General features: G+C 41.1%; 1 protein-coding gene across 1 annotated transcript in view; it reads left to right on the top strand.

Moving 5' to 3' along the window:
• Positions 1-5,740, top strand: part of LOC124113518 (ribitol-5-phosphate transferase FKTN-like) — a 37,857-nt gene extending 32,117 nt beyond the window's left edge. The window contains exons 5-8 of the mRNA XM_046473903.2: positions 667-917; positions 2,793-2,926; positions 4,573-4,697; positions 5,087-5,740. Of these exons, the coding sequence (XP_046329859.2) occupies positions 667-917; positions 2,793-2,926; positions 4,573-4,697; positions 5,087-5,303 (727 nt within the window). The 3' untranslated portion in view covers positions 5,304-5,740. The remainder of the gene's footprint in view (positions 1-666; positions 918-2,792; positions 2,927-4,572; positions 4,698-5,086) is intronic.
• The last annotated feature ends 8,301 nt before the right edge of the window (positions 5,741-14,041 follow it).

The raw sequence follows: 14,041 nt of genomic DNA on the forward strand, positions 1-14,041 counted from the left end.
TCAAATGGTTGAATGTTCCCTACTGACTTCAGAAAAGGTGTGTTTTCATAAAAAAAAACATGAACATGCCAAAATGTGAATTTACAAATCAATAGCCTGTGTGTCCACCTCTGGTTGCGATGCAAGCAACACACCTCTTCTCATGGAATGGACCAGGCGTCACACAAAGTCCTGTGTGATATCTGTCCAAATCTGCTGGAGCATGTTTCGAAGTTCCTGGAGTGTCTGTGGAACACGTGGTTGACGTCGAAGGCGCCGATCCATCTCATCCCACATGTGCTCGAATGGTGAGAGATCAGGGATGCGAGCCGGGCAGGCGTGGCATTGCGTAATGATGAATAATTGCGTAATTTTGTTGTTTTTCTGAGTGGTTATTGTCAGCACGATGCTAAACAGTGCATATACAATCCCGCTAACGCACATGTTTTTATACCCATTCTTTGGTAGTGAAATGCATTGGGCTTGCATAAAAGTCAACTTTTGCATGGAATACATGCTTTTCTGTAGCAGTTGCGTTTTTGTGACTTGATTCCATACATGTACTACAATATTGGTGTCACAGGAACTTTTGTTGTTGAGTATATTTTTGGAGAGGGCTATCGAAGTTGTGAAAACTTGTGCCCAATCGTTTTCCTTGTGAATAAAATATATTTAAATCATAACTAGATTCGATGTCCGACTGACGACGGCGGACGGCATATGGCTCTACCTCCCGCACCCAGTAAGGGAGTTCCTGGCCCAGATGCCGAGGTCCAAGTTCATTGAGTGTGACTATCAAGGGGCGCAGACATATCTCAGTAAAAACCCTCCAAAAAGAAGTCTACTAACATTTCATGGGCCAGAGGTCCTGTACCAAGTGAAGAGGGTTCTGGATCACCTTGGCGTTCCTTTCTGGCTCAGTTTTGGCACGTGTCTTGGTAAGAGCACCTGTATGGCATTATGTTACGTCACCAACCACCGTTAAGGGTCCCGTGGTTTCTTTAAAGTCTAATAAGAAAGCTTCTGGACTCGAGGAACTCGATAAAAGTATCAATATCTTGTGTGACATTCTCCGGTGGTCAGACAGGCCTGGGCCCCGTTCCACAAAGCGATCGGAGCTCCCATACTTTAACATAGACTTACGGCAGTCTTAGCGCTAAGATCACTTTGTGGAAAGGGGCCCTTGGCACGAAACTTCATTGATAATGTAAGCCGCCCGATGGCGTCATTGGAAATGCGATCGCACTCCGCCAATAACGCACGTTCCAACTGTGGACCTTGTCTTGTCTGTGTACCAAGATGATCCCAAATATATTCTATCGGTGAGAGGTCTCATGACAGCCAGCGTCACTAGGGTACATTATTTATGTTAAGAAGACCCTGTATTGTCGAGCAGTGTGGGTCTGACATTGTAATTTTGAAACATTATCGCCTATGGTTATCTTCTGATATAGGGAGTAAGTAAGTGAGTAAGTTGTGTTTAACGCCTCTTTTAAGAGTATTCTAGTTATATCACGGCGTGTCAGCTTAATGTTGGAGGAAGCACAAAGTGATGCAGGTCTCAGACGTTTACCTCTTCGGTGCTGACAAACCTAGAAACATAATCGGGGCGAACCGGGATTCGAACCCACAATCATAGGGTGAATCGCGGCGCCTTAGACCTTTTTACAGTCAAAAGATGTTTGTACAAACGTTTTTAGCCTGCTTTACCCAAGGTTTTTTACCCTATTCACAATCTAACATTACGTGGATCGATGATATCAATCACTGGATTGTTTGGTCCTGATTCGATTATTTACAGACCGCCGTCGTGTAGCTGGAATATTGCTGAATGTAATCATCCACCATGTATAAATGAGGAAGGGCCATACCCAGAAAGCCCAACCTTCATGTGAATGATTATGCTTGTAGGTACTTTCAATGCATCATTTACACAATCATTACCTTCCACAATGGATATCGTGCGAATGCAGTAAACATGTGTTACTTTATGTTTTAGAAACAGATGGACCAAATAAATTTCAATTTTTTTTCTGGTCCAGACTCGATTATTTACAGACCACCGTCATATAGCTGGAATAGTGCTGAGTGCGGCGTAAAACAACAAACAATAACAACAACAATATAACTATGCATACTTTCCTTTTATCGGCTGTTTATTTCTTATATTCTGATGGAAACGAATAAGGGAACAATGACAAATATAGGGAATAAGCTTTACTGTCAGTACAATTGAAATAGGGGCGGTCGGGTAGCCTAGTGGTTAAAGCGTTCGCTCGTCACGCCGAAGACCCGGATTCGATTCCCGACATGGGTACAATGTGTGAAGCCCATTTCTGGTGTCCCCCGCCGTGATATTGCTGGAATATTGCTAAAAGCGGCGTAAAACCATACTCACTCACTCACATTTGAAATAGCGCGCATACAAATTCAGAACAAGTCACAATCAAATGTTGAGATGTATTTGTGTGCCTTGTTGCCAATGTGTATTTGGTAGACAAGCCTGGGAACCCACGATAGCATATCATTTACTCTGTATGAAACTAAGTGTTCCCTTAGTCATTTCCATCAGTATATATAATCAAGATGTGACCAGGCTCCTCTTATAAGAAACATACAAATAATGAGTTTTAAACTTAATTTCTAATATACAGCTTTATGTTTTACCTTTCCGAAAAGCTACTCAGTTGAAACAGCACCAATCTAATATAACAAATTGTATCTTACTGGACTTCTGTTATGCATAAGAGATTGACAGTGAACCGGACGTTGACATTGTGCCAAACTATATTCTCAAACAATGTGTTTATCAGGTTGGTATCGACAGTGTGGTTTCATTCCCTATGCCGGTGATATAGACATAGAGATTCCCATTCAGCGCTACAGTACAGGCATCCTGCCGGCGTTTTTGAAGGTCGGGTTTCAACTCCTGCATGTCAAGGGGAAGGTGAGCCTGTATGTTCTTTTTTTATAACTCTTCTTTATGGAATTCGGGTTTTAACTGTTCTTTACTGTATTTTATGGTAAAAGGGTTTCAACTCGTTCTTTGCCTTTTTTATGGCAGTCGGGTTTTAACTCTTTTTAACAGTATTTTACGGTATTCGGGGTTCAACTCTTCCTTACGGTGCCTTTGCATGTGTTTGTGATGGGTGCCACGGGTGGGGCAGGATACGCTCACCATTACGGGAATACCTGGTATCATTACTATTTGATGGTGATTCATAAGCACATGCTCATGATATAGTCGGGATTGTACAATCGATTATGCAATTCTATTGGATATGGAAAGGGTTTTGTTGCTGTTTCACGGTATTCGCTACGCTACTTTATGGTGTTCTATTTTTAACTCTTCTTTACAATATTTGAGTTTTTAAGTCTTCTTTACAGTAGTTTATGGTATATGTGTTTCATTTCTTGTTTATGATAATTTATTTTGGTATTCCATTTCTTAATTGCATTTTGAGATATTCAACTTATAGCTCTTCTTTACAGTATTTGGGTTTCAACTCCTTTATGGTATCCGGGTTTCAACTCTTCTTTATGATATTTTATGGTATTCAGGTTTTGACTCTTTCTTTGTGATGTTTTATGCTATTTGGGTTCAACTCTTTCTTTGTGGTATTTTATGGTATTCAGGTTTCAACTCTTTCTTTGTGGTATTTTATGGTATTCGAGTTTCAACACTTTCTTTGCGGTATTTCATGGTATTCAGGTTTCAACTCTTTCTTTGCTGTATTTTATGGTATTTGGGTTTCAACTCTTTCTTTGCGGTATTTTATTGTATTCGAGTTTCAACACTTTCTTTGCGGTATTTCATGGTATTCAGGTTTCAACTCTTTCTTTGCTGTATTTTATGGTATTCGGGTTTCAACTCTTCCTTTTCTGTATTTTATGGTATACATGTGTTCAACGTAAACGCAGTACAAATTGCAAGAAAAGTTCACTACACAATACACGGGAGAGGAGCGTCCAAACACCGCCTTCCTAAAAAACACAGTAGAAATAAACAAAATAAAACATGTTGACACTACGGAATCTCTGAACTGTGTATAAACCTATTCTGTCTAAGCCAGCTGTCATCCAAAGTCTGGCTGTCCTACATTAAAGGTGTGTAGTTCTTCCCACTGACAAGGCCTCAAATATCAGCCATTGTATGTAGCATCACAATATTAAGTGTTTGATCAAAGAACTTGGTACGAGTGACATGAAAAATGCATTTATGAAGTCAGGGTGTTAACTGAGGAAGAAATCTGCCAAACTCAAGCAACATTACTTTCAACTTTTTGCTTGACGCTTAAATCTGAAGACATATCCATTCCTCATTTGTACTGAATGCCAAAGCTCTATAAACATTATGGCCAGGCCCGACTTGAAGAAGGAGAAGAAGAAGAAGTCTTTTATTTGTACCAAGGCAACTGGCATACCCATTCCTCATTTGTACATTTGAAATAGTGTGGTGCGTGAAAAAAGGTAAAATCAGGTACAAATTTACAGATTTTCGTAAGTATAAGTAAAATACTATTCAATTGGTAAGGAATGTTAATATTTAAAATATCCTTGCAAGTTGTAGATTCTTTTCTCACTCCATTGTAGATATCTGATAGTTTCCAAATGGCTTTTAAAGCTCATCACATCAACATCGATGTATACTTCGTTTATGAGGAGAAGACATATCTATGGCTAGGATCAACCGACGACCTCAATGGCAAGAAGTATAAGTGAGTGTTAAAAATACGAATCTCCTACCCCATCCTACAAAATCCAATCTGTGCTTTTTTGGAAACGTGTTTCCTAGCTTCTAGCCTAACTATTTAAAAACTGACTTCAGTATGTTTTGCTTGTGTATTGTACTGTGTTGATCTGCGTGTGCACATCTGGGTTTGTGTTCATACATGAACGCAAAATAATAATATAAATATAAAATGCAGCACAAGCCCCACCCACTCTATTATCATGAAACAGTAGTCTTCTAGTGGGCGTGGCCTATTTTTCAGGTTTATGAATACATAAAGCACAAACAATGCTTGGTTAACCAATGAAATGCCATGGAATCACTTCCAATTATATGTATGTGTACAGAAGGATATAAGCATGACTATTATTCCAGATACATTTTTCCAAAGTTTGACACTTGCTGGACTGACTTCATGGGTTGCCGACTGCGCATCCCCTGTCCTACTCTGCCCTACATCACTGCCGCCTATGGCAAGAACTGGAACACTTCAGTGAAGCAGTGGGACTGGAGGGGAAGCGGTAGTAACGCGCAGAAGAACGGGGTCTGGCCAAAGGAGGAATGGCAAACTGTGATACAGAAGGCACACTAGTGGGTCAATATCAGTAAATCAGAGCTACTGTACTGGAGGTCAGCTCATCATTAAAATGGGCAAACGTGTCGGCATGCCTTCATGAATATATCTTACACATGTACCGTGTCTTCAATTCAATCTGGAAACACGACAGACCGACGGAGTTCCCTTATTTAGATATAACACGCCAAGGCAGGAAAATAACAAATGACACAGGTTCGGAACAGACAAGTACATAAGATGAATAAGTATTCGTTTCCTGACACCGCACAGTAGTACTCCCGCCTGGCGATGGAGGCCACAAGGGATATCACAAGCTTATTTGTCATTTTATTTTTGTAATATTCATAAATGAGTTTAAGAGATTAAAATTGCTGAAAATCAGTTACTTGTTTCATAATTGTTAATTTGTGCAGGAAGCGTATGAAACAAAACTGTTTTTGGCTATATTTCATGCTTGCAGATAAAGTACTGTGACACTTTAAAATGTTGAAACATATCGCAGGCTTTTCTCATGTTGATGAAAAAAAACCTTGAAATTTATTTGGTCCATCTGGTTCTAATAAATAAAGAAACACATGTTTACTGCATTCGCACGATATCTATTGTGGAAGGTAATGATTGTGTAAATGATGCATTGAAACTACCTACAAGCATAATCATTCACATGAAGGTTGGGTTTATCGGTATGGTCCTTCCTCATTTATACATGGTGGATGATTACGTTCAGCAATAATCGTCGAATCAGGACCAGACAATTCAGTGATTGATATCATGAACATCGATCCACGCAATTGGATACTATGACATGCATCAACCAAGTGAGCGAGCCTGACCGCCCGAACCTGTCAGTCCTCTCACAACAAGCATAGTCGTCTTTATACGACAAGCTGAAGACCTATTCTAACACGCATCTTCACGGGGTGGATGGCTGATAGCTGTCATTTCGTATCTTCGTATTATCGAGTGATTTTGTTCCATCCTCATCCTCCATCCTACATAACTTAATTAGGGCGAGAGTACGAAGGCACGATACGATGACACGAAGGCAAACCAATTCACTCACTCGAAAACAAGGGTAAATATATTTGACTTTACTTAACTATGAACTCATACAGGGAAATAATAGCAATCCTTTATGACTGAGTGAGTGGCTTGGATTTGACGCCGCTTTAAACGGTATTCCTGTTATGTCAAGGCGTGTGAAAACCTGAAGTGATGCAGTGAGCAAGGGTATGGCGATGATAAACCTAAGAGTAATTGGGGCGAACCGTTACTCGAACCCACAATCATAGGTTTCTGGCGTGCACAAGTGACGCAACTCTGCAAAGAGAATTGCGGCGCCTTAGACGACGGGGCCAACCGCGACATCACATTGTTCTAAAGAAATTCACAGCTACCAGCATGAATAAAACAGTTCTTGGTGCCCCTTGCCACGATATCACTTGAATATTGACAAAAGCAGTGAAAAACCTCACTCACTCATAATTTAATTCAAACTTAAATGTTTGAAAGAAGGACATGGCGTTTTCTTGTGGATAATGTTAGTGATTATTTCATTATTACATGACCGTATGCATTTAGTTCCACATGTGTTCGACAGGGCTAAGGTCTGATGGCCAGACTGTCCACTCCATGCGGGCCATGGTCTCCTGCTGTATGTAGACATCAACGACCCTGGGACGATGAGGTCGTGTGTTATCGTCCATGAAGATCAAGTCCGGTCCGATTGCACCAGTATACTGTCTCACGTCACGTACACATCCTCAATGTGATCCCTGTAGCACACACCTGTCATCGTGCCCCACTGTAGGACATGGACACCAGATCTGCTGATCCCACCAAGAAATCATAATCGAGCCGCCCCCAGAGCAGCCATGTTCGGCTACGTTGGAGACCTGAAATCTGCTTGTCTACGCCACACTCGGACACGACGATCTTTGAAGTATTGACACCAGCTCGATTCATTAGTAAAAGGTACTGGAGCCCAGTCCTGGTCTGTCCAACTGATGTAATCTTCAGCCCAATCAAAACGTATCTGCCTGTGATATCGGGTCAGTGGGATTCGAATGTGTGCCCTTCGTGATCAACCTCACGGAGACGACTATGCACTCTCTGAGTAGAAACGTTAACGCCACATGCGTTCCACAGGTCGTTTATGAGTGTGGTGGCAGTCACGAAGTGATGACGTTTTGCTCCAATCAGGAGAAACCCGTCGTCCCCCTGTCTGGTGGGGCGCTGTCAACCACATGCATGTCGCTGGATGGCTGATCCAAACGTCTGGTATTAATTCCATTCCCTGACTACACTTTGGATGAAGCAAAAGACGTTTGCAACGTGACGTTTTGTTCACCAAGTTTCAAGTATGCCAAGTTTCATCTGCTTAAATATTCGGTCATTGAGGGGGCACACGTGCATTCAATTATTGCTGTCTTCAGTAGCAAGTGTTACTGTGCTCTCTGATATTGATGTGCAACATCTGTCACCATACATCCAAACACACTCATGTTTACAAGCACCTCGTGCATGTCGTGCCCATGACCGCATGCCTCTGTCCATTCGATCTGAAACTGAGGTCCTATAGGTGTTACCAATCATTATGTACCAGCATATTCTAACATTTATGTATTGGGGGCGGTTGGGTAGCCTAGTGGTTAAAGCGTTCGCTCGTGACGTTCGCTTTTGCAAACTTTGAGTTGTATATCGTCGCATAAAACAAACAAATACAAATTAATTGATATGCCTTTCAGGCAAAAGCTATTATCCATCTCCTGTGTTACCGATAATTGTTATATTAATGCAAAAGTACTAAAGAATTTCGGACATTTGTTTTAAGATCTACACTCTTCTATCTCCATTTCTATTTTCTTCAACACACGTCACAATTTGAGTGCAATAATCTAAGAAGCGACGTGAAACCCCATTTCACGTCACCTCACCTTTATTGTCATTATTTAATCTCTGATGTGACAAATCGGATGTGTCGAAGTAAGGGTTGTCTCGAACAGTCCCAAACATGTACTTCCAGCACAAATTTACTTTGCTAAGTCGATCTCGCATCAACTCATCGGTCAACACTGTTCAATCAACAGGCCGGAAAATTGCCCTGCATTCATCGTGTCAAAGCCATGTAATAGGTTTTCCTTATCTACCATTCTTCATATCTATAAGGACTCCAACCTTCAGTTATTTAAGGATTGATCTACGTTTTTTGAGCTTTAATCGAGTCACAAATTGTATAAAAATCGGGTATAAATTTATAATTACTAAGTATGTGTTATAAACCTAATTTGGTCAGTTTTCATAAGGCTTACCGTAATATGACCCGTGAAGATCCGGGGTAGAATAGGTCTTCAGCAACCCATGGTGACCCGTGAAGATCCGGGGTAGAATAGGTCTTCAGCAACCCATGGTGACCCGTGAAGATCCGGGGTAGAATAGGTCTTCAGCAACCCATGGTGACCCGTGAAGATCCGGGTTAGAATAGGTCTTCAGCAACCCGTGCTTGTCATAAGAGGCGACTAACGGGATCGGGTGGACAGGCTCGCTGACTTGGTTAATACATGTCTTCGTATCCCAATTGCGTGGATCGATGCTCATGACATCAATGACTTGATTGTCTGGTCCAGACCGCGGTCATGCAGTTCGAATATTGCTGAGTGCGGCGTTAAACAACAAGCAAAGAATAAACATGGCTTGGGAAATACATGTATCCTTGGAAACGCGTGTACATTTCCGTGAAATTCTGGAAAACTGCCTCAGTAAATATTATTCAAAGCCAACATGAAGTCGTACTGTGTACCTCTCTTGTTCTGTTGTAAAGATCAGTATCTACATGAGGACCAAACAAATATTATCACCTTTCATTAATTAGAGTGAGTGAGTGAGTGGGTTGGGTTTAACGTCGCTTTTTACAGTATTCCAGTTATATCACGGGATGTCAGCTTAATGTGGGAGGAAAGCACTGGTATGGTATGGTGCTGACAAACCTAGAAACATAACCGGGGCGCACCGGGATTCGAACCCACAATCATAGATTTCTGGCGTGCCCAAGGAACGCAAATCTGCACAGCGAATCGCGGCGCCTTAGACGACTGGGCCACCCGTGCCCCCAGATTATTGTGACTGATCATGAGACATGATAAACCGGGGGGCAAACGAAATTATACGTCTCAGCTGATTTTATTAGATATTTAAATTAACTGCACTGGCCCTTCATTTCAAACACGTGTGGTTGCAAATTTATTTCTAACCAAGTCTTTCTTGAACCAATTTATTTTTACACAACATTACCCAGTCGCAATTTGCTTTTTACAAATTGTTGCAAAAATGAGTCAAGGTTAAATAGACATCAAAATTAACAACAGTTACAATTAATTACATAAAAACAAACTCGGTATACTTTCATATGACAGGTTATTTCAAAACTGTTTCTGAACATGCAGCTTCGAAAGAAGGAACCGAAAATTGTATTTTGCTGACAAGACAGATTCTACAAGACGTTGAGCATGCCCTACGGACTGTTACTATAGGGAGATTTAACCTGTGGACACATTATGTTTAAAGGGCAAGTTCACACGGAAATGAACCAATTTTTCTTGTACTTTTTCCACATTAAAAGTGTTAACATAGAAGTGTCATAGACAAAAATATAAAAACATCATATTTAATTAACATATTTTTTGCATTAAAACGATTTATATTTTTCACATTTACTAAGTGTTCTATTTCCATAACAAAAACACCATGGCTTATGCCCCTTGCAATATGACGTCATTGGTGCCAATTGATAAACATTATGACGTCATCATGCTTTGTTAGAGCCGCTTCACGTGGTGTAGGTACAGTTTTGTGATTTTAGCGTCTCAGATGCCAGCCAGAATTGTGTTATACTGAGTCACCACTGCGCCGGAGTGTGTCGTAGACCATGTTGTTTTACATAAAAACTGGTCCTTGATATCTTTTGCGTTGAGAATAGACAGGGACCCAGTTGAATTAGCACCAATTACGTCATAATCTAAGGGGGATAACTCAGGCCTATTATGCTCGTAAAACGAAGGCCTCATAACGGCATATCATTTTAACACTATTGTGAGCTTCCTACTTTCACTGTGAGAAAAAATGAGTGTATATTTTCAAACACAGATACTAACTAATTCTAAAATTGCGTTTTGTTTAGAAAAAGAAAGAAAGTGATTTTTGCGTGTACACTTCCCCTTTAACTATGTGTTGACTGCATGGACAACGCCCCTCACACTGTCAACGTAGTGTTCATATTATCCGTCCGAAAACGATCAAGGGCAACTCCCGATTTCACAAGAGCGTCCCACAGAATCTGTTGAATCTTGGCTTTGGTACCTACGACTTCAGCTTTCATAATGTAAATCAAAGCGACCAAGCCATTTTCATATTCATAAAAAAATCGATTTTACGATTCCGACTTTCAAGAGCAGGTGTTTATTAATCAATAACCCAGTAGTGACGACACCAGGAGTTCGGGAAAAGATGAGCGTATCCTGCCCTACCGGAAATCTACATTGCTGGACCTTCGAAGTACTCGTCACACTGAAGCAATACTATTGCATTGGTTGTACATATTGTAAGAGTATCGCAATGGTGTTTACCGCCTGCGCACCTAACACCACTCTTGCTATAGGCAACATCTTATCGGTGAAAATATATAGAGGATATTTCATATGTCGAGTGAAATACCATGGTAACATCGAGTGGCGTAGCTATGAGTGAAAACTATCCTTTTCACCCGTCACGAGATGAGAGGAACATCATATTTCACTCGACACATGGAATATCCTATTTATTATACACTTTTTGTGTAGTTGTCTTCCGGAACTTTTATTATTCCATAACAAATGTAAAACCCTGAAACGTAAATTCTTCCTACCAATCACACAAGGACGGTGAAGGGAGGAGGGTGGTGGTGAAGGGAGGGAGCACACCCCCTTTGTGGGTGAAGAAGTAATATTCTTCAAAACGGCCCTTTTCAGGGCCACCCATCTCACCCAAAAGACAACTATCATCCTTTGCTTTGACGACCCTCCCACCCAAACCAAGAACCCACCCCCTCCTCTTCCCTCCCTCCCTCCCTCCCTTCACCACCACCCTCCCTTCACCACCACCACCACCTTTTCTATGTTTAGAACAACAACAACAACAAAATATTTTTGACGCGCTTCTTTCAATGTCGATCCTGTTCACCTTTTACGTGCGTGTCTAACACCACTCTTTCAAAAGGCAACATCTAATCGGTAAAAATATATGGAGGATCTTTCATGTGTCGAGTGAAATACCATGTTTCTCTCATCTCGTGACGGGGTAGGGGAGGAGATATGTTCACGAATGACGTAGCCACTTGTGAAAAATCTGCTTCTCACCCGTCACGAGATGAGAGAAACATGGCATTTCACTCCACACATGAAATATCCTATTTATTATATACTTTTCGTGAAGTTGTCTACCGGAACTTTTATTATTCTTTTACAAATGTGAAACCTTGAATCGTAAATTCTCCCTACCTAACACACAAGGACGGTTACCACCCCTTGTATTTGAGACTCAAAAGGTAGTTTCGTGTTTGCAAAATCTTAAAATAATATAAACAAAAGGTACAAAAAATATTTAGTAGTACACAAATTCTGTATCATACATATAGATATCACTATATACAAAATCAGCATTAACAGAAAATATTCTTGAAAACTTGGAGACCGCTGTTGGAAGCGAAAGAATACACACTGGTCAAATAAGAAAAATGGCGTTTTGTGAAACGAACGGTCTCGATTGACGAGTTAATCACATCAGTGAAAATATAACTTTTCTCAACTTCAGAATACTCAGTCTTTCACACTGAAGTAAATTATAAATAGTGTTTCTAAATTAAAGTTTCTTAATCACATACACGTGGTCTGTCCGCGCCACATAAAACAGCAGTGACCTAACAACCTAGCTTCACACTAATGACTAATGAAGGTATATTTTTACACCTGTGCTATGTCACTACCTTGTACGATAAATCACCTCAATGACCACATCCTGAAGTGATAACGAAGCTAATGTTTGGAGCACCGGATGGTATGTGAGGATGGCACAACGGAAGTGTCAAACAGCAGCTGATCCAAGATACGGGTCCTCTCTGTAACAGGCTGTAAATAATTCATGTACATCACTTACACTTCATTTACATATAACATCGTTGTTGACAAGGTCCGCGAATGCTTTGATATTTTCGTGGCAGGTTGCGAAATAATGTTGCAGTGGAACCCTATTCTCCGGAAACTTCCGCCATTTTACAAATCTATGAATACACTGAATATATCTGTATCTTGGTGGGCTGGTGTTAGACTTTTTTGAGGGCTATGTTTATATCTGTTTCTGCCATGAGTTATCGTCCCTGCCCCCGTCCCTGGGGAATGTCTTACAACAATATCAGTATCAGGTGTGACCACCATTTGCGTTGATACAGGCGAGGCAGCGGCGGCGCATTGAAGACACCACATGAGCCCGTGGGATGTTCTTCCAAATATCAACCAAAGATTGGAAAAACTGAATAGCATTACCGGCTGGTTCTGGTCCTGTCGTAGGCGTCTCATCCCAGCCATGTTCTACAGGGAAGGGGCCTAGAGAAACAATCAACAATCTTATGTCGCCTTAAAACGTCTGTTTGGCAGTCCATATTTTTTATGTTTTCTTTCATCTCCAGCCTCAATCAGCAAGAGGTCGGGCGAGCGAAATAACATGTAAAACAAATAATAGCAACATTAGCATAAACTAATTTTCTAATTGTGTAACTTATTTCTTGACATTTTAAAGTTGTTATTTGTTACAAGTCTTCAAATTAATTTATCACTTTGATCTAGTCGCTTTGCTTCGGAAGCGAATTTTTGATAAACATAGCTGAAGAAAGATCAAGCTCGCCAGGGTTTTTGTGCAATGGTAGTATTATTTATTTGTATTTTTGTTATCACATCGTACCATAGTTTTACACTGTGGCGAGGAAAACATTTTATTATTTCACGTCAGAATGAATATCGGGTCTGGCGGGAGACGGGAAAATTCGGACGGCCGTACAACACGTTGGCGGGTATTGTACTATCCTGCTGCAGCAAAGGATAGAACATGATCTCGAAAATGTTGCCCTGTAGCCTGTACCATTTTACTTGCCATTAACAATGATGAGGTATGTTCTCCCTTGAGCTGTGGTGCCACCCCATACCATTACACTTCCACCTCCACATTGACGACGTTGAGTAACGCAAGCGTCGCTAAAACGTTCTCCTGGACGCCGGCCAACCGATGCACGACAGTCAGAGCCGTCAAGATGATACATGGACTGATCTTTGAACAGTATACTGTCGCAGTCTTGTCATCTCAACCTCAGGATTAAGCTAAGTCTGTTAGGACTGGTCCTTTACCACAAAAGGTAAATCTCATTTACTCATATACAAGCCATCTCTTATCCACTGTGTAACAACTGAGGTACCTGCAACTGCGGCATCTGACAACTTGAGTAGCTGACTAATGGGGTATCTGACGAACGGCGTAGCTGACAACCGGGTTTATCTGACGATATGGGCTATGACCGAAAAGTGAGTGAGGAAGTTAGTTTGGTATTATGCCGCTGTTGGCAATATTCCAGCAATATCACGGCAACCAGCGTCTTCGGCGTGACGAGCGAACGGTTTAACCACTAGGCTACCCGACCGCCCCAATACACAAAGATTAGAATATGCTGGTACATA

The sequence above is a fragment of the Haliotis rufescens genome, unplaced genomic scaffold, assembly GCF_023055435.1.
Source record: "Haliotis rufescens isolate VD_foot unplaced genomic scaffold, xgHalRufe1.0.p SCAF_24, whole genome shotgun sequence".
Lineage (NCBI taxonomy): Eukaryota > Metazoa > Mollusca > Gastropoda > Lepetellida > Haliotidae > Haliotis > Haliotis rufescens.